At 41.3% G+C, this 25500-nt stretch overlaps 1 protein-coding gene across 1 annotated transcript in view; it reads left to right on the top strand.

Annotated features, from left to right (window-relative positions):
- Positions 1–25315, top strand: part of LOC120318289 (low-density lipoprotein receptor-related protein 1-like) — a gene marked incomplete at its 3' end in the record, with an annotated part of 251793 nt that extends 226478 nt beyond the window's left edge. Inside the window, exons 27-45 of the mRNA XM_039365706.1 lie at positions 133–297; positions 1763–2007; positions 3657–3788; positions 5382–5609; positions 6333–6507; positions 6925–7019; positions 7282–7431; positions 10050–10193; positions 10853–10978; positions 12554–12685; positions 19514–19648; positions 19774–19903; positions 20217–20343; positions 20892–21043; positions 21466–21590; positions 21753–22124; positions 22744–22905; positions 24726–24747; positions 25192–25315. Of these exons, the coding sequence (XP_039221640.1) occupies positions 133–297; positions 1763–2007; positions 3657–3788; positions 5382–5609; positions 6333–6507; positions 6925–7019; positions 7282–7431; positions 10050–10193; positions 10853–10978; positions 12554–12685; positions 19514–19648; positions 19774–19903; positions 20217–20343; positions 20892–21043; positions 21466–21590; positions 21753–22124; positions 22744–22905; positions 24726–24747; positions 25192–25315 (2941 nt within the window). The remainder of the gene's footprint in view (positions 1–132; positions 298–1762; positions 2008–3656; positions 3789–5381; positions 5610–6332; positions 6508–6924; positions 7020–7281; positions 7432–10049; positions 10194–10852; positions 10979–12553; positions 12686–19513; positions 19649–19773; positions 19904–20216; positions 20344–20891; positions 21044–21465; positions 21591–21752; positions 22125–22743; positions 22906–24725; positions 24748–25191) is intronic.
- Between the last annotated feature and the right edge of the window lie 185 nt (positions 25316–25500).

Below are 25500 nucleotides of genomic sequence, written 5' to 3'. Positions count from 1 at the left end.
AGCCAGCGTGCCTGGCTGAGGAATTCTGGGAGTTGAAGTCCACAAGTCATAAAAGGGCCTAGTTTGAAGACCCCTGACTTAAACTATGTTCCTGTGGTTGAAGAGGCATCTTTTTTTTACTTTTTCCCCCAGGATTCTCTTCTGGACAGACTGGGATGCCAGCCTTCCTCGCATTGAGGCAGCTTCTATGAGCGGCCAGGGCCGACGTGTCATTCACAAGGAAACAGGGTCAGGCGGCTGGCCAAATGGGCTCACAGTGGACTACCTGGAAAAGCGTATCCTGTGGATTGATGCCAGGTATTCAATATTTAGGGGCTGAAATTCAGGGTAGAAATTAGTTCATTTCCTTGAGGGGGGGATTTATATTGAGAAGCCAATCCAGATGCTCTTACAATACTCAGATCTTTCCCTTTGTAAGAATCTGGGTTTGGTATTTTTATTTCCACTGCCTGCTGGCGCTTCAAAATCTTCCCCTTGCTGCTATTTCTTCTTTCCTTCTTATGTTAGCCTCAGAGATAACTTTATGTGGTGAAAGATCACGTGTTGAATGTAATAATGCCAGTGTAATGCAGACTACAATTGGGAATGGTATCTTAGTCCAAGATATGTTTCCACCCCCACCTCCCCCCCAAAAAACATTGAAAAACTGGAAGCATTTTTTTTCCTGCTCTGCTAAAAAGATTTTCTGCCTATTGGGAGTACTTTAGTTGCACTTTGCAGAGCTAGTATTGGCAGTTCCCTCCCTCCCATCCAGGACATAGCACAGAAGCGTTGCTTGAGCAGGGTCCGTAAGTTTATCTGGGACACTACACATCCTCTTCACGACCTGTTTTCCTTGCTACCTTCTGGGAGGAAGCTTCGTGGTATCCGTAGCAGAACATCCAGATTCAGCCATAGTTTCATTCCATAAAGCATTAACCTTGTGAACTCTCAAGCTTCCTCCTTCCGTTATATATATTCAAGATGGACAGTGTTTAATATTCCATTTGTATATGTAGGGGTATGGGTCTATACATACGTTGTATATAGGATGTTTAGGTGTGCGTCATGTATGCGTTCACTTTGAGAGTGGGCAATTAAATTTCATTTTTGATGTGCGCCATTGTGCCCACGGTAAAAAAAATGACAATAAAAGTTATCTATTTAATTGAGGGGAAAGAGAAGAGAGTCTCCTTTTTTCTTGCTGTAATATCCCATTGAGTCTTTTATCCCGAGAAGGCTGTAAGAACACAATAACTTCCTCTTTTCTGTCTTTCATAGTAACTATATGCATAATTATTATAGTTACTCTATTAATGTAATGAAACCTTAGTAAGTAAGACATTATTTGGCTAGCATATTAAATGCATTTTTTTGCTGTAGAAGGAGTTAATAAACAAATCATTCTGTTGTATAATAAACTTTAATAGGCTCCAGGGTAACATAAAATAGGCATTTGGGCTTACTTTCCTTGAATGATGTATTCCATGCCCGATTGCTTTCAGAAAACAAAAGCCTTTGATCACATTGTATTTTTCCATTCATATGTATCTTGTCCCTTTTGCCCTTTGTCTTTCTTTGCTTCTCCTTTGTTTAGCCATATCTTTCTTTCTTTTATTTTGTCAAACAAAAACGACAAACTCGAACAAAGAAAATAAGAAAATAATCTTGTACCAGTTCTACTTGCTCTCACCTGTTCCCACGCAGCTTCTGAACTTGCTTCTCATCTCTCTTCTACCTGCTTCTGGGAGTCTTCATGTTGACTTGTCATCTTCTTCCACAGATCGGACGCAATCTACTCTGCCCTCTATGATGGCACAGGCCACATTGAGGTGCTTCGAGGCCATGAGTATCTGTCACATCCCTTTGCTGTCACCTTGTACGGTGGTGAAGTGTATTGGACCGACTGGCGCACAAATACCTTGGCCAAGGCTAACAAGTGGACAGGCCACAATGTCACGGTCGTGCAGCGAACCAACACACAGCCCTTTGATTTGCAGGTCTATCACCCCTCTCGCCAGCCTGTAGGTGAGCCATGATAAGGAAGAAGGGGAAGTGGGGGAATGAGGCCAGATTTCACTTTGTGAAGTCAACAGGGATACCAGAAGATGGTCATAATTGCCACAGTTACCTATTGCTGTGCTCAAGGTAGCTAAGTCTAGCCTGAGAGTCTTTGCATCTAATGAATACAGGAAGAAGCAGTGATCTCTACTGATGTGTAAATGATGCGGCCAGTGGAAGTTGTGTTTTTCTTGTGTTTTTTTTTTCTTTTTGCTTCTCATCCAGAAGCTTCACAATCGAGGCAGACATTCTGGATTTAATTACACTGCTCTGCGACAGTACTAGCTTGGATCCATTGCCACATAGAAATTATTTTTCAAAAACCAGAATCCTATACTCATGTCTTCACCCTGTTGTATCATTTTCTAAAAGACTGACTTTCCATAGTATGTTTAGTGATAAGAAAGACTGCTGTGCTGCAAGAACATCTAAATTATGAGGCTAGAGAGGAGCCCTTTAAACTAAAGCAATCCCTTCTTTGATAAATTGCGGAGGCCATTCTCATTCAAGTGTGGCCTAGTAGATAATGATCTCCTTATATGGAGGTTAGATGCATATATCACGTATTTTGTGCACTTAATCCAGGTCACTAAAAACTGGACAAATACCTGTTAGCTAATTTGCCTAAATTGGAAGTTTAAAAAGAAAATTATTCTAACAGTGCTATTATTATACTTGGCATGGATAGATGGATGGAGAGGTACATACGTACATGCATACATACTCACTCACTACAAGGACTTACCAACTTACGTTCTGATGTTACCTTGAAAAGACAAAAAGGAATGAGTATGCAGTAATTATATCTATGTACTAAAGCTTCACTTCACTGTGTACTAAAGTTATACTATTAAAAATGAGATGGATACACATGAAGATTTTTACATAATATCAAGTGCTTGCACTTAGAGACTCTACTTTTCTGATGATTTGTAAATCATCCTGTAGACCAGGGGTCTGCAACCTTGACAACTTTAAGACTTGTGGACCGGCTCCCATAGCTGGCTGAGGAATTCTGGGAGCTGGTCCACAAGTCTTAAAGTTGTCAAGGTTGCAGACCCCTGTTGTAGACTTTAAGATTGGCTTTCCCCCTGGTCTGTCTCTCACTTCCTTTCTTCCCACTCGCACTTTTCAAGGCTGTAGGGAAGGGGTCTCCAAACTTGGCAGCTTTAAGACTTGTGGACTTCAACTCTCAGAATTCCTCAGCCAGCCATTAAGTCCACATGTCTTAAAGTTGTCAAGTTTGGAGACTTTTGCTCTAGGGCAGGGGTAGGCAACCTTTGCTCTTTTATGACTCGTGGACTTCAACTCCCAGAATTCCTGAGCCAGCCATGAAGTCCACAAGTCTTAAAGTTGCCAAGTTTGGAGACCTTTGCTCTTCTTCTTCTTGTGCCATATCCGTTATCGGATGTTGGCAATCATGTTGGTGATCCTGTTTTTATCAGCAGCCGCATGAAAAAGTGCGATGCTGGATGATCTAGAAGCCCAGTGGCCCTTTTCCTTGGGCTGTATATGCCATATGTACCCTGATCATCCCCACACAGAGCCTATGCATTCTGTCTTCTTTAGGACAAAATTGTGAGGAATGTAATCTTATAAACTTTTTGTTCTTCTAGCTCCCAATCCTTGTGAGGCCAATGGAGGAAAAGGCCATTGTTCCCACCTCTGTCTCATCAACTACAATGGGACTTACTCCTGTGCTTGCCCCCACCTGATGAAGCTGGATAAGGACAATGCCACTTGCTATGGTAAAGGGAGTGAATGGGATCCAGGGTAAATCAGGAGCTCCTCCTGCAAAGATAGATAACTTGACACGATAATACTGCTTTATTGCTCCCTTCCTCTGTCTTTTACCATTTATTTTAGCTGTCGATACCTCCCAGACTATGTTTGGATTGGTTCACAGGCTTTTAAATGAAGGAGAGCGTGAGAATGTTTAAATATATACCCACGTCCTCAATCTCTTGTATCAGTTTCTAAAAGACTGCTGCAAGATCATCTGAATTACGAAGCTAAGAAGGAGCAATTTTAAACTAAAGTAATCCCTTGTTTGATAAATTGCATAAATGAAACCCCCAAGTGGGTTACTTTCCCATCTCTTCAGGCTTTAAATTTTTATTGATTTGTTTATTCTTTTTGCTACATATTTAGAAATAATTCAGTTGAGAAAAAAATTAAACTCGCCCTTAGTCTATGCTTTGGAAACTTTTATACCCATACTTCCATGCTCCCAATGTAAGCAAGCAATAACACTGCAAATGGCCTTACAGATAGTCCTTGACATACAATCATTCATTTAGTGACCATTCAAAGTTACAATGGCAGTGAAAAAAGTAACTTATGACCATTTTCCCCACTTTCAACCATTGCAGCATTCCCATGATCATGTGATCAAAACTCAAACCCTTGGCAACTGGCATGTATTTATGACATCTGTAGAGACCCAGAGTCATGTGATCACATTTTTAATCTTCCCCAGCTGGCTTCCAACAAAGTCAATGGGGGAAGCCAGATTCACTTAATGACTGCACAATTCCACTTAACAACTATGGTGATTCACTTAACAACTGTTGCAAAAAAGGTCATAACATGAGGAAAACTCACCTAATAATTGCCTTGCTTAGTAACTGAAATTTCGCACTCAGTTGTGGTCGTAAGTCAAGGACTACCTTGTATTGAGAAACACAATTTATGGAGTTTTGAGAACTGCTGCATTTCCTCTCTCCATTCCATATCCACTGCTGCCTGTTTGATTGGGTAGTGTGAGCACAAGGTTGGGGAAGAAATGATCAGAAATATAATATCATGAAGCTTGCCAGTACTGTCCTCATACAGAACTCATGAAGACTGAGAAATGTGCATCTCCCAAATGTTGATTTTGTTAATGTAATTACTGTATCTGTCTGCTACTAAAACCACCATTAGGAAGATTAGCCTGATGTTGGCTTTCTGATTTAAGAGCATTGTGTCAATGCAGCCAATAATCTACGATAATCATGAATAGATAGAAATAATTAAAATGGACTATGGGATTTGCTAGCAAAATTGCTACAAATCACGATAGTGAAAGAGTGATGGGATAGAGTGGCATTTTGTGCTTCTAATTAGAAAATTACATAATAGATGGGAACTTCTGTGAACCTGAACTGCTGAATAAATACACTAATAAAAATGCCTCCTGTGAAATAAGTATAAATTGGATACCTGCCGGTTAATGCATCTGCCCATTAATGAATAACCTATTTAAGACTCTTGCAGATTTTGGATAGTCTTTATACTTGCTGAGTCCTGATGGTAGTGTGTTTCCATCACATGGTCTTGCCTTTTCTCCCCACCTCCAGAATTTAAGAAGTTCTTGCTTTATGCACGCCAGATGGAGATCCGAGGTGTGGACATAGACAACCCATATTACAATTACATTAACTCCTTCACTGTGCCTGACATTGACAATGTCACTGTGGTTGACTATGATGCTCTGGAACAACGTATCTACTGGTCAGATGTCCGCACACAAACCATCAAGCGGGCGTTCATCAATGGAACAGGCGTTGAAACAGTTGTTTCTGCAGGTGCAAATTACTTACAATAGTTATGTTATCCTTTTTTCCAAAGCTTCCCAATAGCTGTGCTGCTTTTTGACTTGCTTTTTGTTAAATTAAAATAGAATATTTGATGCTCAGCTTTTTTAAAAGTATTAGAATATTTAATGTTTAGATTTTATCACAATCAATTCTAACATCGGGTGCAAAAACCTAAGAGTTTAAAGCATAAAATAGTTTATTATTGCTACCTATGTACAAAAATCTGGTCAAATAATGATCAAAGCTAAATCGTCACTAGATAAGAATCAAAGGAAATTCACAAGGGGCTGGACTTAAGTCTCTGGTGGGAGCTCAAAGATTCCAAATTTATGACACATTTAACCCCGCCCTCTGGCTCAGCCTGCTCTTGTCCTTCACCTAAATTTCTTGCAGTTTTTTTTTTATCATTATTCTACATCAGGGATTAACTACTTTTGCAATCAACAGATATCACTGTAGGATTAATTGAGGCTGTATGAATGCTAACACAGAGACATCTCACAAAACTCCCACCGTTTTTTCAGTTTTTTTTCTTTTTTGAATTACGGGAGTAAGTGGACAATATGCCCCCCTACAGCAGCAAATCCTAACTTTCTTTGTATCCTTCTGAGTTTCACATCTATTCCTATTTATTTATAGCCACCCATCTCAAATCCATGACTTTGGACAGTTTACAATAATTAAACAAGTACATTCTCTGTTGTCTTGCAGATTTACCCAACGCCCATGGCTTGTCTGTGGACTGGGTCTCAAGGAACCTTTTCTGGACCAGCTATGATGCCAACAAGAAACAGATTAATGTTGCCCGACTAGATGGCTCCTTTAAGAATGCTGTGATTCAGGGACTGGACAAACCTCATTGTTTGGTGGTTCATCCTCTCAAAGGGTGAGTGAGTCAACCAAGAATGCTGAAGGTGTTAAACAATAGAATGGAGTTTCTGAGAAACAGACCAAAAACTTTCATCTTTCTTTTAAATTACCGTATATGCCGCCGTATTAGGCGACCCGGCGTATAAGACGACCCCCGTCTTTATAGCCAGGCTGCATTCCTAGAACATTGTCTTATACGCCGGAAACTACCAGTATTTCCGGCGTATAAGACGACCCCCGTCTTTGGCGCCGATTTCAGCGCTCGCGGAAGTCGTCTTATACGCCGGCATTTACGGTAATAGCTTTTTAGTATTATTTCAGATGAACTCCTGACATTGTAAAGCAAATGTCAGGGACAATTCCAGAGGATAAATCAGCCAATGTCAGGAAGTGTATAGCATTGAAAGGCGGTTCCTTTGTGTCTGTTTCATAGGAAACTCTACTGGACAGATGGAGACAGCATCAATGTCGCCAACATGGATGGAAGCAACCGTAGTCTTCTCTTCACAAACCAAAAAGGGCCTGTTGGTATGGAAGTCATTTGCATCATTTGTGTAGTAGTCTCATTATGTAAAGTGACATAAAATTCATGGAAATGGGATAATTTGCATCATTTCCGTAATGTTGTCAATGCAGGTGGACCTACTATCTGGTTTAAACAATCAGAAATGACAAATTCATCCTTCCTCCAGTTGGTCTGCCACCAATGGCATTGTTTAGGTACAACCTTCCCTGCACACTTACTCTTTTGAGTCCATGCTAAAATATATATTTTTTCTTTTCATGTCAGGGCTCTCCATTGACTACAAAGAAAACAAGCTCTACTGGATAAGCTCTGGCAATGGCACCATCAATAGATGCAATTTCGATGGCAGCGATTTGGAGGTGTTGGAGACTATGAAGAACCAACTGCGCAAAGCCACAGCATTGGCTATAATGGGTAAGAGACAGTGGACAATGTATATATATTTTTTCCATGCTGCAATTTGCACGTATTTCTCATTCTGTGGGCTCGTTTACGTAGAACCTTTTTGTGGCTAATAATAGAGAATGTAGCTCTCATTTCCTAAAGTTTTGCTTCTGTTTCAGAAACATTGTGGTCTTCAAAAATTACTACATTATTTTCCTAAAGGTATCATATTGAGGCTGTGATTTCCATAATTAAATTAGTTTTCATCATAATACCCAATGGAAAGCATATATATTTAAGATGTGTTGCGTTAGTATTCGTATAACTTATTTAGGGACTATATTCTTCAATCTATTTTATGTAAAATGCATTTTACAAAGAGTTAAAGTCTGAAAATAAACTGATGCTGTAAAAGTTAACATTCCTTTCTTTTAGTATCTAAGCACAAAGCGTGATTATTAAAGCTTTTAACAATGCTTTAATATAACTGTATTTTATAATTGTGTGTGTAGCAGCACATCTTTAATCTTTTTGTTAATTTACATGTACAGATATGACAGGTAGAACTTTTCCTGTCTAATACCAGAACCAGGAAACCACCAAGTTATAGCTAATACTACAGCAAAACTGGGAATATCAGTTTCCTGATATTTAACTATCTTAGTTTAACTAAGTTTACCTGCTGTCTACATATATGCTAAATGAAATAATCCAAAAATTAGATGTGGCATTCCTGGTCCTCAAGATTCTCAGCTCTAGCCAGCATTGCTTAGGTTTAAATTAAAATAAGTAGCTTGCTGATTTAGAACAAAGTTCATCTAGTTCAGTATTGCAGGGATGTAGTGCTTTAATTAATTCTATTTGATTGATAAAATCAAATGAAAAGCATTTTAATGAAGAAGCATATTTTTTAAATTTAATTATTTTTAATATAGGTTAAAAAAATTTCAGCGAGTGCTACAGAGTACAATTACTCCTCAATTAATAACTACTCATTCAGCAACCGTTCAAAGTTATAACTGTGCTGAATGAGGGAGACTTACAACCAATCCTCGTAGTTGCGGCTTTCGCAACTACGGCACATGATTGCAACTCAGATGCTTGGCAACCTGTTCACAATTATGAGGTTACCTTTTGTGACCTTTACTGCCAGTATCCAACAAACAAAGTCAATGGCGAAGCCAGCAAATCATTGCAAGTGACAAGTTCATGTGACCGTGGGACGCTGCTACTGCACGAGGTTTGCCTAACAATTACTAGGAGTGTGAGAGCTGCTGTCTTAAGTCAGTGCAGTCACACAACATTGCACTTTACAACTGTGATGCTTAGTGACAAAACATTTCAGTCCAATTACTATTGATAAGTGAGGACTACTATATGTTAAATATATCTCCCCAAAATATTGCTTTAGCCACTCGGTCCAACTAATCACAGGTGGTTCTTGGGTTACAACCATTTGTTCAGTGACTGTTCAAAATTATCATGGTGATGAATGAATGCACTTACAATAGGTCCTCAAAGTTCTGGCCATCGCAGCATCCCTTCAGTCACATACTCACAATCTGCTGGCTTGGCACCCAGTTTGCAATTAGGGCATTTTCGCAAGCACATGGATCATAATTTCCAACATTCTTCCAGCTTCCCACAAGCAAAACCAATGGGGAAGTCAGCAGGAAATCAGAAATCACAGTCATGTGAGGTTCTGGCTTGACAACCTGTGTTGTCCTCACTTAATGATGGCAACCGGCAATAGTAGTAGTAGTAGTAGTAGTAGTAGTAGTAGTAGTAGTAGTAGTAGTAAAGTTGGAAGGGACCTTGGAGGCCATCAAGTCCAACCCCCTGCTCAGGCAGGTAACCCTATACCATTTCAGACAAATGGCTGTCCAGTCTCTTCTTTAAAACTTCCAGTATTGGAGCATTCACCGCTTCTGAAGGCAGATTGTTCCACTGGTTAATTGTTCTCACTGTCAGGAAGTTCCTCCTTAGTTGCTTCTCTCCTTGGTTAGTTTCCATCCATTGCTTCTTGTCCTGCCTTTAGGCGCTTTGGAGAATAGCTTGACTCCCTCTTCTTTGTGGCAGCCTCTAAAATATTGGAACACTGTTAACATGTCACCCCTCATCCTTCTCTTCATTAAACTAGACATACCCAATTCCAGCAGCCGTTCCTTATATGCTTTAGCCTCTAGTCACCTAATCATCTTTGTTGCTCTTCTCTATACTGCCAGGGTTGCTATTGCTAAGCAATCCAGTCATGTGACATCGCACTGTATTACCTTGTTGCTTAATAACAGCAATTCCAGTCCAGATTGCTGTCTTAAGCCAAGGAAGACCTGCAACTTTCTTTTGATTAATCAACTAGAATCTTTGTAATTGACTAAAATCTTTCATCTCTTCTTTTTTTCACTCTTCTGGCCAAGGTATAATTATTCCACAACCCATTCATCTTCCCATCTCAATTTCTCCCCTAAGCCCATATTGATAAAATGGGGACAATAAAGCACTTGTTTACTGGATTTCTAAAATGGTGAAAAGAATTGCAGTGTCAATAATAGTATCTTATGAGTCTGAATTTATAAAGTGGGGAGCAAACTGTATTCTTTTCAAATTGTGAGTTCCCTCATGGCATGTGTATGCTTCCGTTTTCTCAGGTGATAAGTTGTGGTGGGCTGACCAGGCCTCTGAAAAAATGGGCACCTGCAACAAGAAAGATGGATCGGACGCAGTCGTATTACGCAACAGCACCACTCTTGTAATGCACATGAAAATCTATGATGAGATCATCCAGCAACAGGGTGAGTGTGGAGGGCTCTTGAAGTACTGATGTCATGCAGCTCTGCTTGGTACAAGGGGAGAGACTGAAGAAGTAGTTGAAAAGAAACATCCTGGAGACTCATGAGATTCCTAGGTCAGACAGCACAAAAAAGTTTGTGTGAACAAGTCCACACAATCTGTCTGCAAAATCTGAGGAAGTCTAGTTTTTAATTGGTGGTATTTTGACCATTTAGACCAAATGAACCACACTTTTTTAAGGTCATTGTACAACTGCCCACGACCTTGCATGTCCTTGTGGGACGGTGTGTGCGTACCCAAAAGTTTGGTTCAAATCTGGGAACGTCACCAAATCTTGCAAAACTGTTGGCAGTCTCAAAGGGCTCGTGACACTTAGCATTTTCAATTGAAATGCAAGATTTAGTTATGGTGTGAGAAGGTGTTGGCTTTTTAAAAATTAACTAATTTGTTCATTTTGGAGGGAGAGGATGTCATATGGGGAAATCTAAGAAGCGTTTGTGCCTGGAGAAATTTATTTGGCAATTCCTTTTTCGATTTTTGTTCAGCTGTAAATTATCATATACAGTATGTGATCAGTTGATTGCAAAAGAAAATCTGGATTTTGATACTGTGTGGGTCTGGTAATTATGCCCCTTTCACTTAACCGTTATTATGGTTTCAGGTATCAACCCTTGCAGTGTGAACAATGGTGAATGCTCACAACTCTGCCTTCCTACATCAGACACTACTCGTTCCTGCATGTGTACAGCTGGCTACAGCCTGAAGAGCGGGCAGCAATCCTGTGAAGGTGAACAATTATAAGGGGTGATTCTGTTTGAATGGGACCTGCAGGCATTGTTCTCCATTCCTAGAAATTGGCTAGTTTGCCTCCATGAATCTTGCAGTGCAGCTCCCTCTGTTGCCTGTGGAATTTTCAAGGTTTCTATTAAGCTTCCCATATATCCATCTATCACGAAATGACAAAGTTGACATTAATTGCATATGTTCTTAATGGGAAGTTGCAGTCAGTCCTGGCTTTCTTTTATCTTCAAGAGATGTGTTTCTAAATATATGTTCTGTCTTCTTCGCACATTCATTTTTCATGTAGACTAGATGAGGAGGAGAAAAACACTGGAGTCACCTAAAATAGATTAAAGTGGGATGCAGCCCTAAGATATGAAGGAGAAAAACTATAGAATTGCAGGACTGAAAATGATAGGATACGACATTGTTTTTCCTATTTTCAGGATATGGCAATTAACCTTTGCACTCATCCAAAGAAAGGCATATTCTAGAAGGGATATTCAGAAAGCCCATTTATATATAAGATTCATCTTTCTACTCTCCTTTCTCTGGGAAGCACTCTTCAAAACGCCGTGGATGATGATTACGATCTCATAATTTTGGTGGCAGGGAATGTGATACGACACTAGAAAGGAATACCTGTTAGCATTGCTACTATAATACTATTTGTACAGACCAACATTGATAGTACAATGTTAATAATAGTTCCTGTTTAGGAATTCCTATCCAGTGCTTCCTTTCAAAGGGAAAACTTTCCTTCACATTTCAATCAACATTGACTTTGCTTATCTTTTTAAGTAATAATTGGCTGGAGACACTTAGGTGAATTAAATTTTATTCATTCACATAGACCACAGCTAAAATTATACAGTTAAAATGAAGGTTTGTAGAACTTTAAGCACGCATTGCGTTTTGTAAAAGCTACAAAACCCCACAAAATACTGGGCCAATATTTTTGTGGGAATATGGGTGAGGTGGACAGAATGGTACAATTAAGGGGAAAATGGAATGCTTAAGTTCTAGACGTTTATTGAAATGTCCCAAAATCTTGGCCCTGCTAACCCCACAGCTTTAAGATAGGATGAAAAATCATAGCAATGATTGAAAATGATTTCTCTGTCAGACTGTAGAGGAAAGCAGACCCTGAAAGTCTAAAAAAAAAAAAAAAATACTAAATGCAAGAAATTTGCAACAGGTCTTGGTCACTTGGTCACTTCTTGATTGTAATAAAAATTTGTGTGGGGTGTTTTCTCACAGCCCCAGCTGTTGTAAGGATTGTTGTCATTAATGAAATATTGCCTATTTCACCTTTTTTCTAGCCTATTGGCAGGAACTGAGGGAGTTATAGAGCAAAAACAACTTGGACAGATCCAAGTTAGGGAAGATTGTTTTACTCTAGAATTCTCCTGTCAGGCTTTTAGGCCAGCTCCGTGGATTGAAATTCTTTTGAGATCAGATGCTCAGAAGAGAACCTGAGATTATGTGCATATAAAAGTTTCCATTCTATACATACTTCCTGGTACCTCTTTATCCTTCTGATAAACTTTTAAGCTTGTGACTGTTTCCTTTCTCCATGCAGGTGTCGGCTCCTTCCTCCTCTACTCAGTACATGAAGGTATCCGTGGCATCCCATTAGATCCCAATGACAAGTCTGATGCACTGGTGCCAGTCTCTGGGACTTCGCTGGCTGTTGGCATTGATTTCCATGCTGGTAGGTGACAAATACCTGCAATGGCTTAGTCCTCTTGGGATTCTCAGTTGTGGAAGGATAAAAGAACAGCCCTCTGAAGAGGAATAGAGAAGCTGCATTGATGGAAGTTAGTATGGCTCATGGGGAAATTGAGCTAATTGCCCCCTTAGTCCTGATCTTCTGTGAAGAGATGATGGTTAGTTATTTTGATGGGTTGCCAAAGAAACACAGAGTATTTATATTGAGGTATCGGAGTATACAGTGTATTCTGTATTGCTATATTAGAGAAAAATCAGGTAAGGAAATCAGAGCTCAACATAATCCAATTCATCTCATCTCTGGTTAAAAATGGTCTGTTATATTTAAGGGATAAACCAAGACCGGCACAGTCTTGAAACCAGTCTTAAGTTATGGTTGATGCCATAACCCCATTTCCTTAGTGAAACAGAAATAGCTGATATGGGCACAAACAGGTCAAGATTAACTTAATGCCCTTTCTCCACTAGCCATTTTTTTTCCATTCAACTCTGAGCTTCTACTTGGAATCTGTCAGAATCCAATTATATTTCATCTTTAATTATCAAACATAGAAACTCCCAATTCTGCCTTCTCTGGATTCTGCCATAAGAGGGAGAAAAGGGGGAGAGCAAAGGGGCTTTATGGCCCTCACTTCCTTCAGCACACTTCAAAGGACTGAATGTGTGTTTATTGTGGCCTCTAAGCTTTAACATATCAAAGAAGAGTAATTGCCTTTCATGTAGTTATCTGAAGTCTCCATCCAGACGGAAGAAGAAAGGGGATGGAATTGTGATACTTGAAACTATCACTGGAAGGGGGGTTGATTGGGTGGGACTACTGGGGAACCCCTTAAAACCTTGAATGGGAGAGCTTGAACCCCAAGTCCTGTCTAGCATGCCTGCAACCATTTTCTCTTAATAAAGGATTCCTGTTGGAAGAGCTATTCCAAGAGTTCTGTCTTCTTAAGATGCAAAGTGGGGTGGGTCCTTACATTAGACAGGACTTGCAAAATTAATCCACCTGGAAGGTAGACCCTTGCCGGGGGATTTTGCAAAAATTTACCATGTCAGACAACGAAGCAAGAGAGGGAGAAAACTCCCTGGAAAGAGAGCCGCTGACCCAGTTGGAACCTTGCCAGATGTTGGGATCCGAGAGGCCAGATTTCTCAGAAGAAGAAGTGGTGGAGACACAGGACCACAAGCCTCGCTGGTCGATGGGCGTTGGAAAGAAAAGCGAGTGGGGAAAGGAATCAAGAAAAGTGACCCTGAGACGGGGAACCAAGCAACCAGAATGGAAGCAGGAGATGGAGAAATCCCTGCACGCAAGTGAAGAGGGAGGAAGCTGTATGCCGTACTCAGACTGGATCCTAGAGAGAGCTATTGACCTGATGAAGAGAACTCTCAGCTCCCTAGGAGAGGAGATTCCTGAGCCCTACGCCCGCCCCAGTTCCTGGAGCCACAAAGGGAGAGACACCGAGGGGGACGTGGAACCTGCAACCCCAGGGACATTTACTGATCCAGGAGCTCCCACCCCCTACCGGACCACAGATGGAAATCTGGACGGAAGACACTACCACCCACAATGGAGGCACCGATCCATTCCAAGACGTCCACCGTTGGAGGTGAAATTCAAAGGGGAGCCAACACGCTTGGGGTTTTTCCTAACCCAAGTCCTCAGCTACATGGAGGAATATGGGCAGGACATCCCCAGCGACAAAGCCCGCATCCGGATCGTGCAATCTGCCCTGGATGGACCAGCTGCAGATTGGGTGGTGAACCTGCATGACTCCAATGCCCCAGAACTCAGTAACTTCAACCGTTTCATGTCCTCGTTGAGAAGACGATTTGAAGACCCCCTGGCTGATCGCAAAGCCCGTGAAAGAATAACAACGATGAGGCAGGGCAAACGCCCAGTGGCTGAGTATACACAAGAATTCCGAGCCATTGCCAGCAAACTGAATTGGCCAGAAGACATCCTCCTTGGCCGTTTCAAAGACGGACTAAACTATGATCTATATGATGCTTGCCTGCCCCGAGGAGACCCACATCGACTTGAGGAATGGTACGTCTTGGCAGAGGAAGCAGAGATCGACATATTGAAGAGGCATCGCCGAGGAAAACAATGGAGCCGCCCCCCGCCTGAGCTGACACACCAACCGGTGAAATCATCGGATACAGCCAAGAAGCAGATGGGGTGTTTCAAGTGCGGAAGAGAAGGGCATCGAGCTGTAGAATGCCGCTCAAAGGCCCCCCAGCACAACCCAGACAGATCCCCAATCAACAAACCCAGAGGGTATTCAGCTAAGCCAAAAGAAACAGCCATGAAAATGATGGAAATTGCAGAAAACCCCACCTCTGCTCACCAAGGGGAAAGAACTCCAGCCTACACCACAGGGACGGTGGATGCCTCAGATGACAGCTCGGAAGGCGAACCCCTGGTAAGTGGACGCATCACACCCATCTTCAAAACAGTGACTATATTAATCCCCCCCATGCCCGAAGCTGTGAAGGTGAAAGCCTTAATAGACTCTGGCTGCACCCGCTGCCTCATTAGCCCAACACTAGTGGGGAATCTGGGCATCCCATCCAGGAGACTGGAACAACCAATCTCATTTGGCCAGCTAGATGGATCCATAGCAGGGGGGGTGCCAGCTACCCTAGCCACTCTGCCAATACACCTCTCCCTGGGCAACCATGAAGAGGACTTAACGTTTGTGGTGACCCCAGGTATGGAATGCCCAATGATTCTAGGGATGGAATGGTTGAAAAAATGGAACCCCTGGGTAAATTGGAGGACGACAGAAATCAAATTCCCGAAGGGGGACCCTATGGACTTAAAACCCCAAGAGAGGCTACCAGAATCAAGAATAGAAAAAGCATCCATAGGAGAGGAAAAAAGATTAACAGAAATACCAGAGGAATATAGGGACCTTGCTGAAGTCTTCAGTGAGGAGAGGGCGAATGAGCTTCCCCCCCACCGACCCACAGACTGTACCATTGAATTCAAGCCTGGGGCAAAACTCCCGAAGCCCAGATTATACTCCATGAGCCCAAAGGAGAAGGAGGAAATGGAAAGATTTATAAAAAAAAACCTGGAGAGAGGTTTCATTGAACCAGCTAAGCCTAAAGTGGCTGCCCCGGTCCTTTTTAGAGAGAAGAAGGATGGCTCTTTACGTTTATGCGTGGATTATAGGGCCCTGAACACAATCAGTGAAAGCAACCTATACCCGCTGCCCCTCATGAAAGACATGCTGTCACACCTATCGAAAGGGAAAATTTTTTCTAAACTAGACTTAAGGGAAGCTTACTATCGCGTGAGAATCAAGGAAGGGGACGAATGGAAGACTGCATTTAACTGCCCCATGGGGTGCTATCAATTCAAAGTCTTGCCATTTGGATTACAAGGGGGCCCTGCAGTCTTTATGCAATTAATCAATGACGTTCTAAGGGAGCACCTGTTTAAGGGGGTCCTTGTTTACTTGGACGACATTCTTATCTTTACCGAAACAAAAGAAGAACACGTCAAACTTGTCAGAGCGGTTTTAAAGAAGCTGCGAGCCGCTCACCTATATGCCAAACTCTCAAAATGCGAATTCCACCAGGAAAGGATAGACTACCTAGGCTATCGCATATCCCCACAGGGCATTGAAATGGACCCAGAGAAGGTCAGAGCAGTATTAGAATGGGCACCACCCCGCACAAGAAAGCAACTACAAAGTTTCCTGGGCTTTGCAAATTTTTACCGCCAATTCATCCCCTCATTTGCACAGATAGCCTTGCCCCTCACCAACTTACTAAAAACGAAGGGAACATCCTCAGTAAAACCTAGCCAGCCACTAACATGGACAATGGAGTGCCAAGCAGCGTTTGAGAGACTAAAGAGACTTTTTTCTGCCGAACCAGTACTAAGGCACCCAGATATGGACAAGCCCTTCATAATACAGGCAGATGCAAGTGATGTGGCAGTGGGGGCTGTGCTATTACAAGAAAATGATGATGCAGTATTGCAACCCTGTGCATATACATCTAAGAAACTCACGGAAACAGAACAGCGCTGGCCCGTATGGGAGAAGGAGGCTTATGGGATACGTTGGGCATTACTCACGTGGCGACAGTTCCTGGAAGGCAACAAAATCCCCTTCCAGGTATGGACTGATCACAAAAATTTAGAAGCCCTGAAAACTTCCAGGAAACTCAATCCCAAACAAGCCCGCTGGTCCCAGCATTTTCACCAATTCCAATTTAAGCTCAAACATTTACCAGGAAGAAAGAACTTCCTGGCAGATGCACTATCTCGCATGCCCCAATATAACAGCGCACGAACCACAGACTCTAGACCAATAATGGCAGAATCACAACTGGCAGCGCCAGTAACCACAAGAACCCAAGCCAAAATAAAACCACAACTGGACAGCCAAACTGGGATTGAATTCAGAAAAAGTTTGGAAACAGATGATTGGTTCCAGAAAAACAAACATGTGTGCACAATGAGAGACGGATTGCCTTGGGTAGGGGAAAAGTTATATATACCAACAACTCAAAGACTAACTTTCATGCAACTTTGCCATGACACAAAATCAGCAGGGCATTTTGGATTTGTAAAAACTTTACACTTAATTAAACGGCAATTTTGGTGGCCATCAATAAAAAAGGACATAGAAAGTTATGTTGCCAGCTGCCCAACCTGTGCATCAGCAAAGAGGTTGCAAGGGAAATCGCCAGGGCTGTTACAACCAGTGGCAAGTCCCTCAGCCCCCTGGAGGGAAATAGCCATGGATTTTATAGTGGAATTGCCTGAAAGCAATGGGAATACTGTTATCTGGACAGTCACGGACCTATTTTCCAAACAGGTGCACTTTATCCCTTGCCAAAAAATTCCCACTGCAAAGGCCTTAGCAAAACTTTTTATCCAGCACATTTACAGATTGCACGGGGCACCCCAACGCATCATCTCTGATAGGGGAGTGCAATTTACGTCTACATTTTGGAAGGAATTTTTATCCCTCTTAGGGACCACTCAGGGACTGACATCTAGCCATCACCCTCAGACAGATGGACAAGCGGAACGCTGCCAGTCGGTACTTGAGCAATATTTGAGATGTTTTTTAAATTTCCAACAGAGTGATTGGACGGACTTACTTCCTTTTGCAGAAGTTGCCTACAATAATGCAGTCCACTCCAGCACAGGCTACACTCCTTTTCAAATAGCCAACGGCCAAAGTTTCAACCCTATGCCAGAGTTAACCCCAAAAGAACCAACGATCCCTTCACTGAAAGAATGGATGGAAAACCTACAAAACACCTGGCCAATAGTCAGAAAATCACTAGATGAAGCTAGGCGGGCATACAAAGCACAAGCCGATAAAAAAAGGGTTGAGCCTACACCATTCATTATAGGAGAAATGGTGTACTTATCTACAAAATACCTAAAGTCCCTACAGCCCTGTAAAAAACTTGGACCAAAATATATAGGACCTTTTCCAATTAAAAGGATCATAAATCCAGTAACAGTAGAATTAGAATTACCCAAAAACCTCAGGCAAATACACCCAATTTTTCATTGCAGCTTGCTGAAAAGAGAGCATCAGTCACCTCTACGGCCAAAAATCCCCCCCCCACCACCTCCAATCATGGTGGAGGGGGAACAACACTTCGAAATAAAAGAGATCCTTGACTCTAGGAGATATCGTGGAACAACTCAGTACCTAGTTGCCTGGAAACACCTCCCTGCCTCACAAAATGAGTGGGTCCATAAACGTCACGTCAGAGCCCCGAAGCTATTGAAGAAGTTTCACACAGAGTATCCTAACAAGCCTAACTAAATTTTTTACTTGTGTTTTCTTTCAGGTGGATCTCTCTTATTGTTAAGAGGGGCCGGATGTCAGAATCCAATTATATTTCATCTTTAATTATCAAACATAGAAACTCCCAATTCTGCCTTCTCTGGATTCTGCCATAAGAGGGAGAAAAGGGGGAGAGCAAAGGGGCTTTATGGCCCTCACTTCCTTCAGCACACTTCAAAGGACTGAATGTGTGTTTATTGTGGCCTCTAAGCTTTAACATATCAAAGAAGAGTAATTGCCTTTCATGTAGTTATCTGAAGTCTCCATCCAGACGGAAGAAGAAAGGGGATGGAATTGTGATACTTGAAACTATCACTGGAAGGGGGGTTGATTGGGTGGGACTACTGGGGAACCCCTTAAAACCTTGAATGGAAGAGCTTGAACCCCAAGTCCTGTCTAGCATGCCTGCAACCATTTTCTCTTAATAAAGGATTCCTGTTGGAAGAGCTATTCCAAGAGTTCTGTCTTCTTAAGATGCAAAGTGGGGTGGGTCCTTACAGAATCTATTCTGAATCACTATCCAGACTCAGTTTGCTCTTACAAAGTAATGTCAAAAACAGATGTGCCCAAACTCTGTGCTTCATTCACCTGAATTAAGGGCAGAACACATAGTGAATGAAAGGGATCAGTGCATTTTAATAAAGTGGTAAATGTATGCCAAAAAAAAAAAAGAATTATTTCGAGAGATATGTTTTTTGATGCAGACAAAATCTTAGCCTTGAAACAACTATACTTATGAAGAACTCTATAACAAAGTAAAAATTATTTATCAAGTAAAGTGCAAGATGATTTGTTTATGGTCTTTGTGGCTAAATGTGTTAAAGGTCCACTAAACCTGCTATTCTGCTTTTACTAATTTGAATTACTGTCAGCTGCTGAAAAGAAGTGGGTTTGGGGAACCCAGGAACTGATTTGGGTGATTATCAGGTACATAGCATCACTCCAAACCCCCTCTTTCAACCTCCCATGTGTATTTTTCTCTCCTTCAGATAATGACACTATCTATTGGGTGGACATGGGTATGAGCACAATCAGTCGAGCCAAACGGGACCAGACCTGGAGAGAGGATGTCGTGACCAATGGCATTGGCCGAGTGGAAGGGATTGCTGTGGACTGGATTGCAGGTGTGGCTGCGCTGCGTAGATGAGCAAGCAACAGCAACTGAGTGTGGGAAGGAAACCCTCCTTCTCACAGGAAACAAGGAAGGAGCAATCAATTAAGTCCTAACCTTGTATCTCTTTCCCTCCAGGAAACATTTATTGGACAGACCAGGGCTTTGATGTCATTGAAGTCGCCAGGCTCAACGGTTCATTCCGCTATGTAGTGATTTCACAGGGATTGGATAAGCCACGTGCCATTACAGTACACCCAGAGAAAGGGTAAGATTCCTTTTCATTGAGTGCAATTTCTTAGACTGGTCATAATGGGAACAGGTTGGGAGTATTTGAGGCATTGGAACAATGATGGATTGGAAATGGGGAAAGGCAAGACTCCCAGTTCCGGGAATAGTAATCCCAATCCTTTAAAGGCCATCCAATTGGAAAAGGCTATTCCTAGATTTTGCATGGGTTAACTTTTTGTTTTATTCCTTTATTTTTTTTCCTATCATTAAAAATTACAATCCAGTGGCAACTTTGGCTGAACATGTGATTTGTTAACTGTCCTGGCACTGTCTTGTGTCCGCTTTTTCAGATACCTTTTTTGGACAGAGTGGGGCCAGTACCCTCGTATTGAACGTTCTCGGCTGGATGGAACAGAGCGTGTGGTCCTCATCAACAGCAGCATCAGCTGGCCCAATGGGATTTCTGTCGATTATGAAGTAAGATCCTGAGGCTGTGGGCATTAGACACAATGATTCCTGTCTGTCCAACCAAAAATCATAGTTGAAAAATGAATGTTGAGTGGCACATTTAGCATCTTAGGAATGCCTTGCCCCGTTGCACCCTTAGAATAACAGCAAATAAATAGGATTATGTGCTTTAACGCAGAAACATAATTCAGCGTCATGGTAAGTTAAAATTCGTACGCGTGATAAGCCTGAATTATGCAATCCAGCAAAATCCAGTTTTGTGCAACGCATTTGTTTGTGTTAAGAAAAGGAACCCAGCAATGTCACTTGCTCAGCTGGGAGTCCTTCTCAGTTCTGTCTCAACTTCTGACCTTTCATGGCTTTAAACAATCCCTCTTCCACTGGAGTAACAGCAGTTTATATGCCCATTTATTTACTTGCTGGGGTATGATTCGAGCTGAGAATAGGGGAAATTATACATGGTTGGGAACTGATTGCCTGCATTTTACATTCACTCTGGTATCCTCAGTTGTGTTTTATAATTTACAAGATGGATTGTCATCTGGATCTCTTTTTAGGATGGGAAACTTTACTGGTGTGATGCTCGGACAGATAAGATTGAACGCATAGACCTAGAGACTGGCGATAAGAGGGAGGTTGTCCTATCCAGTAACAACATGGATATGTTCTCGGTATCTGTCTTTGAGGATTATGTCTACTGGAGTGACAGGTTTGTATCTCAGTGTTGTTTGTCATGTCTGGAAGTGTTTTGCAAGCAACTACATTTCATTCGTGTTCAGACAGAGCTAACTTCATTACGGATTTAGATTGTTACATCTTTCTCAACCCTCTTCCATGCAAACCTATTCAGTCTTTTGAAGGGAAAATATGCTGAGTTTTATGGATATGCATGTGTTTGTGTCAATTAGATCTGCTAATTGAGGTGAAGTATGGATGGATTATCCATAATATCTGTGTGTAAGAAAATTAATATATATCAGTATGCATGCCTGTTGAATCATGTATATGAACTGAAGATTTTGTGTCAGAGTGTTATAAACAATAGTTTCCTCATTGTATTTTGCTGTATAAGAGCTATGCTGGCATAGTAGAATATCTCATAATTGCATCTTTAACTTTGCCCCCTTCTAGGACTCACGCAAATGGTTCCATTAAAAGGGGCAGCAAGGACAACGCAACAGAAATTGTGTCTCTACGCACAGGAATAGGAGTACAGCTGAAGGACATCAAGGTGTTCAACAGAGACAGGCAAAAGGGTAGGTGAAAAAGCCTATGAGTGGTACTATGAGGGATTGAGTGGTACTATGAGCAATGAGGGTGGAGTCAGTTACCCGAGTTAAAAAGCCTCCAGAGACATAGAAACGGGCTGTACACTAACCCTGATCCTAGCTAATTTTTCTTATGTTCCTTTTCTACAGGTACCAATGTGTGCGCGCAGAATAATGGTGACTGTCAGCAATTGTGTCTGTATCGAGGAGCAGGTCAGCGGACATGTGCCTGTGCCCATGGAATGCTCGCTGAGGACGGCGTAAGCTGCCGTGACTACGATGGGTACCTGCTCTATTCAGAACGGACCATTCTCAAAAGTATCCACTTATCCGATGAGAACAATCTCAACGCACCCATTAAGCCATTTGAAGACAGTGAGCACATGAAAAACGTCATCGCCTTGGCCTTTGATTACCGCCACGGCAGCAAGGGCAGCAACCGCATATTCTACAGTGACATTCATTTTGGCAATATCCAGCAAATCAATGATGATGGAACTGGGCGAAGAACTCTAGTTGAAAGTAAGTTACTTTGGGTGTTCCCTCCCACCCTTTATTTTCTGGCTGCTTCCACAAAAGCAGCAATCTGATTTGAGGCAAACTCTAGAACTAAATGTGCCAGAACAGCAATTACAGGGGAAGATTATTTTTCTGTGGGTTGAGGGATCTACAGGATAAGGGAGCGTCATATTTCTAGTGCTGCGATATTGAAACAGCCCATCTTTGTTAAAAGCCAAAAGTCCAAGGTATTAAATGACTATTGTAAGTCTCTGCATTCAGGAGAATTTATAAAGGCTAGTTCACTGGATTTTCTTTCAGTAGTTGGAATGTTTCCTGAAATAGGTGTATCTGAGGATATAATTGTGCAACTTTCCTACTGACTGATGGAATTTTTGTCCAGCTTATGTCCATTTTTGACTGTTTAAACTTCACCGAGATTGTTGCGCCTGCAGATCAATTCACTAACGGAAGGAGGGGAAGGGGGAAGGAAGCTGCTGCAGTTCAGCCATAGGAAGAGCGTAGGATGAATGAAGTGGGTCCATATATGGAACAACTGATCTCAGATAATTAATGTCCAAACCAAATATGTATGCTTGGTGTAGATTCACCATGAAACATAGCTGTTTTGCTTTGGATAAAGACCATCATGAGATTCAGGTTTTGGGGGTAAAGGAGGAACAGGAAAAGCCAGGAAAACAGCAGGTCAGGGAAAATTTGGGAGTTCAGCCAGTGGGATATGCATCTTTGGGATACCAGCAATGGTGTAGTTTAGGGGAAGGAAAGAAAGGGCTAAAAAGAACAGGTTAGTGGGCCAGTGAAATATGCTCCTGGCATGGCAACTCTCATCAGCCTTGCCTTAGCTGTCTTATAAAATCACCCCAGGATTATGGCAGGTTTTGTTACGGCCTAAACAAATATATTCCCAGTTTTGTTCTGTGCTAAAGCACAGCCTATCTAGAATGGTTTATCAATACTTCTGGAATGTAGTGTGTTGTTCATGAAGACCATAGGGCACAACTGGAAATGGATTACATCACTCCACCGTCAGGGACATTTCATGAGGCAAAAACCTGGCCACAGCTTGTTTTGGCTGCATTTGTATCATCATCCTAGCAGATCGGTTTTAATGATTTGTTCAAAATGCGCAAAAATAATCCATATATTGAGATGAAGTAGACATCTGTAATTTGTCTCAAAATAACTTCCTCTTCTTCCTCTTGTGTTTATCACTAACAATGGGCTGCAGGCTACTCTATTGAATTAAAACTTTCTTTAATTCTGCCCTTCTGACAACAGTTCTGATCTTATTCTCATCTGAATTAAATTAGTGGATAATACGCAGATTTAGATACTTTGACCTAAAAGTTGGAGAGAAGGTATACACATTCCTTAACTCATTATGTGGATTACATTCTGATTTCTTTCCCAATATGCAAAAATTCCTTATGCATTCTCTACTAAAAATGCGCAGTGTCTGTCACCATAGAAACCATTGCAACAATTTCAAAAACAATGGAATGTGTGAATAAAATGTGACCTTCTTCCAAAGTGTTTGGGGCTTGTTGCTTTTCTCCCCAGAGAACAAATATTACCTGGAGGAGGAGGTGAGCGGTGAAGCCTCCTATTTCTTTTGATGTTTTGTCTGCTTGGAGAGAAGAAAGCATGCCTATACTTTGGGGGCTTTTTGACAGCTGCTAAAAATCAGACTGCTCTTGACTAAGAGTTGCCAAATAATTTTCCATCGGGGAAAAGAATTAAACGGTATAGCGATACTTACTTGTCTCCAGGAATATTTAGGCACTGCAAGAGACGTAGAATTACGGTATCTGCATTCCACATCTCCTCCAGATGACATTTCTTATAAATACAATGTATGATACGATGTTATCATGCAATATTACGTTCTCCTTTGTTCTCAAACCATTGGCTGGAGCAGAGAAAGAGACAGGAAGAATACCTGTCCTATCCTGCTTCTTTCATTTGTGACGTCTGGTTTCATCTTTAGAGTAGACACTGAAATGACAATAAGATAACTTATTGCTCTTTTGCAAGGAAAAGCTTTTCAACGTTCAGACAATACCCTGGTTCCCAACTTCCTGCATTTGAACAGAAGAGATTTCCATTCATGTTCATCAAACATGCCTTTTTTGTTCTGTTCTTCTCTTTGCCTTTCCAAATACCATGAAGTCAATTGCTGTAGAAGTAAGGGAGATATTATGAAGTAACTCTCTTTCATATGTAATCAAAGAGGCAAATTAGAATATAATATGCAGAGAAAACGCAACAACCAAGAATTAGTTTCTAGTATGCATCTTTATTTAATTATATATGATTTGAAAAAATGATGATGGCGATAATGTAATTGTGATCTATAACAAACATTCTGAAATCAGTATTAGGATCAAAGTCATACAATATGTGCAAATTTTTTAGTTTCCCATAACTTTTCAACAGATAAGATAGAGGTGGAAGAGTAAGCTCTTCAGCAGCATTTACAACCATAGCAAAGATCTGAATTGTAAGATGTAATTTTTATAATGAAATTATTATAAAAATGTTAACATAATTATGAACGTGAAAACTTGCTCCTAATTCCCATTTTCCCTGTTTAATATTAATTAGTTCCTCCTAAAGCTATTAATACGTATGTTACAAGTTTTTAAGTGAACACTTATAGTTTTGTATCTATGGCCCTATTAATTTCAATTACTTCAGCACATAACATTTGCTTCATCGTCTATGGGAGAAAGCAGAATCCTATTTAAATGCTAGACAAGGGTACAGTATAGACAAGGGTACAATATAGTTCACGTTCTTCCTGAGCTAAAAGGTCCATATGAGGCCTAAATGGAAAACCTTTATGTAAAATTGAAGTTTTGTAAAAAAAAATGTATGAAGTAAATTGTTACTGTCATATAGGAGGACAGCAGACTGACAGTGTCCCTTACCTGAATATTAGGTGGTTGATACCATGCTTCTACAATTACATTACAACTGATAGCTGCAGTAGTCAACGGCCAAGCACTGAAAGCCCTTCTTGATACAGATGCATCTGTAGTTTAATCTAATGTACTCTTATTTTCCCAAGGTGCATCTCTCAACAGATATTTACTTTAGGGCTGTGTACTAAGGTAAATCCAGGTTTTATGACCATGACTAAGATTCCAGTGGAAGGCGGGGTCGGGGAGAGGGGAACGAGCCTTTTTGTCTGGGTAAGATGACCTCTGAATTGCTTTTTGACATTATCCTGGGACAAGGCTTTCCCAGTCTGAGGGGGTTCTTCCACACGGCTTTTATTCCTCAAACATGATTCCAGACCAAATGATTGTGGAATGAACTGCCTGATCTCCAGGGAATTCTGGATGAGGCCCATGGAAAGATGACTAGAAGGTTCAAC

This window comes from Crotalus tigris, unplaced genomic scaffold, assembly GCF_016545835.1.
Source record: "Crotalus tigris isolate CLP2741 ecotype Arizona unplaced genomic scaffold, ASM1654583v1 scf7180000020166.501630, whole genome shotgun sequence".
Lineage (NCBI taxonomy): Eukaryota > Metazoa > Chordata > Lepidosauria > Squamata > Viperidae > Crotalus > Crotalus tigris.
Note: the sequence above shows the minus strand (reverse complement) of the source record. Positions and strands in the feature narration are given on the sequence as shown.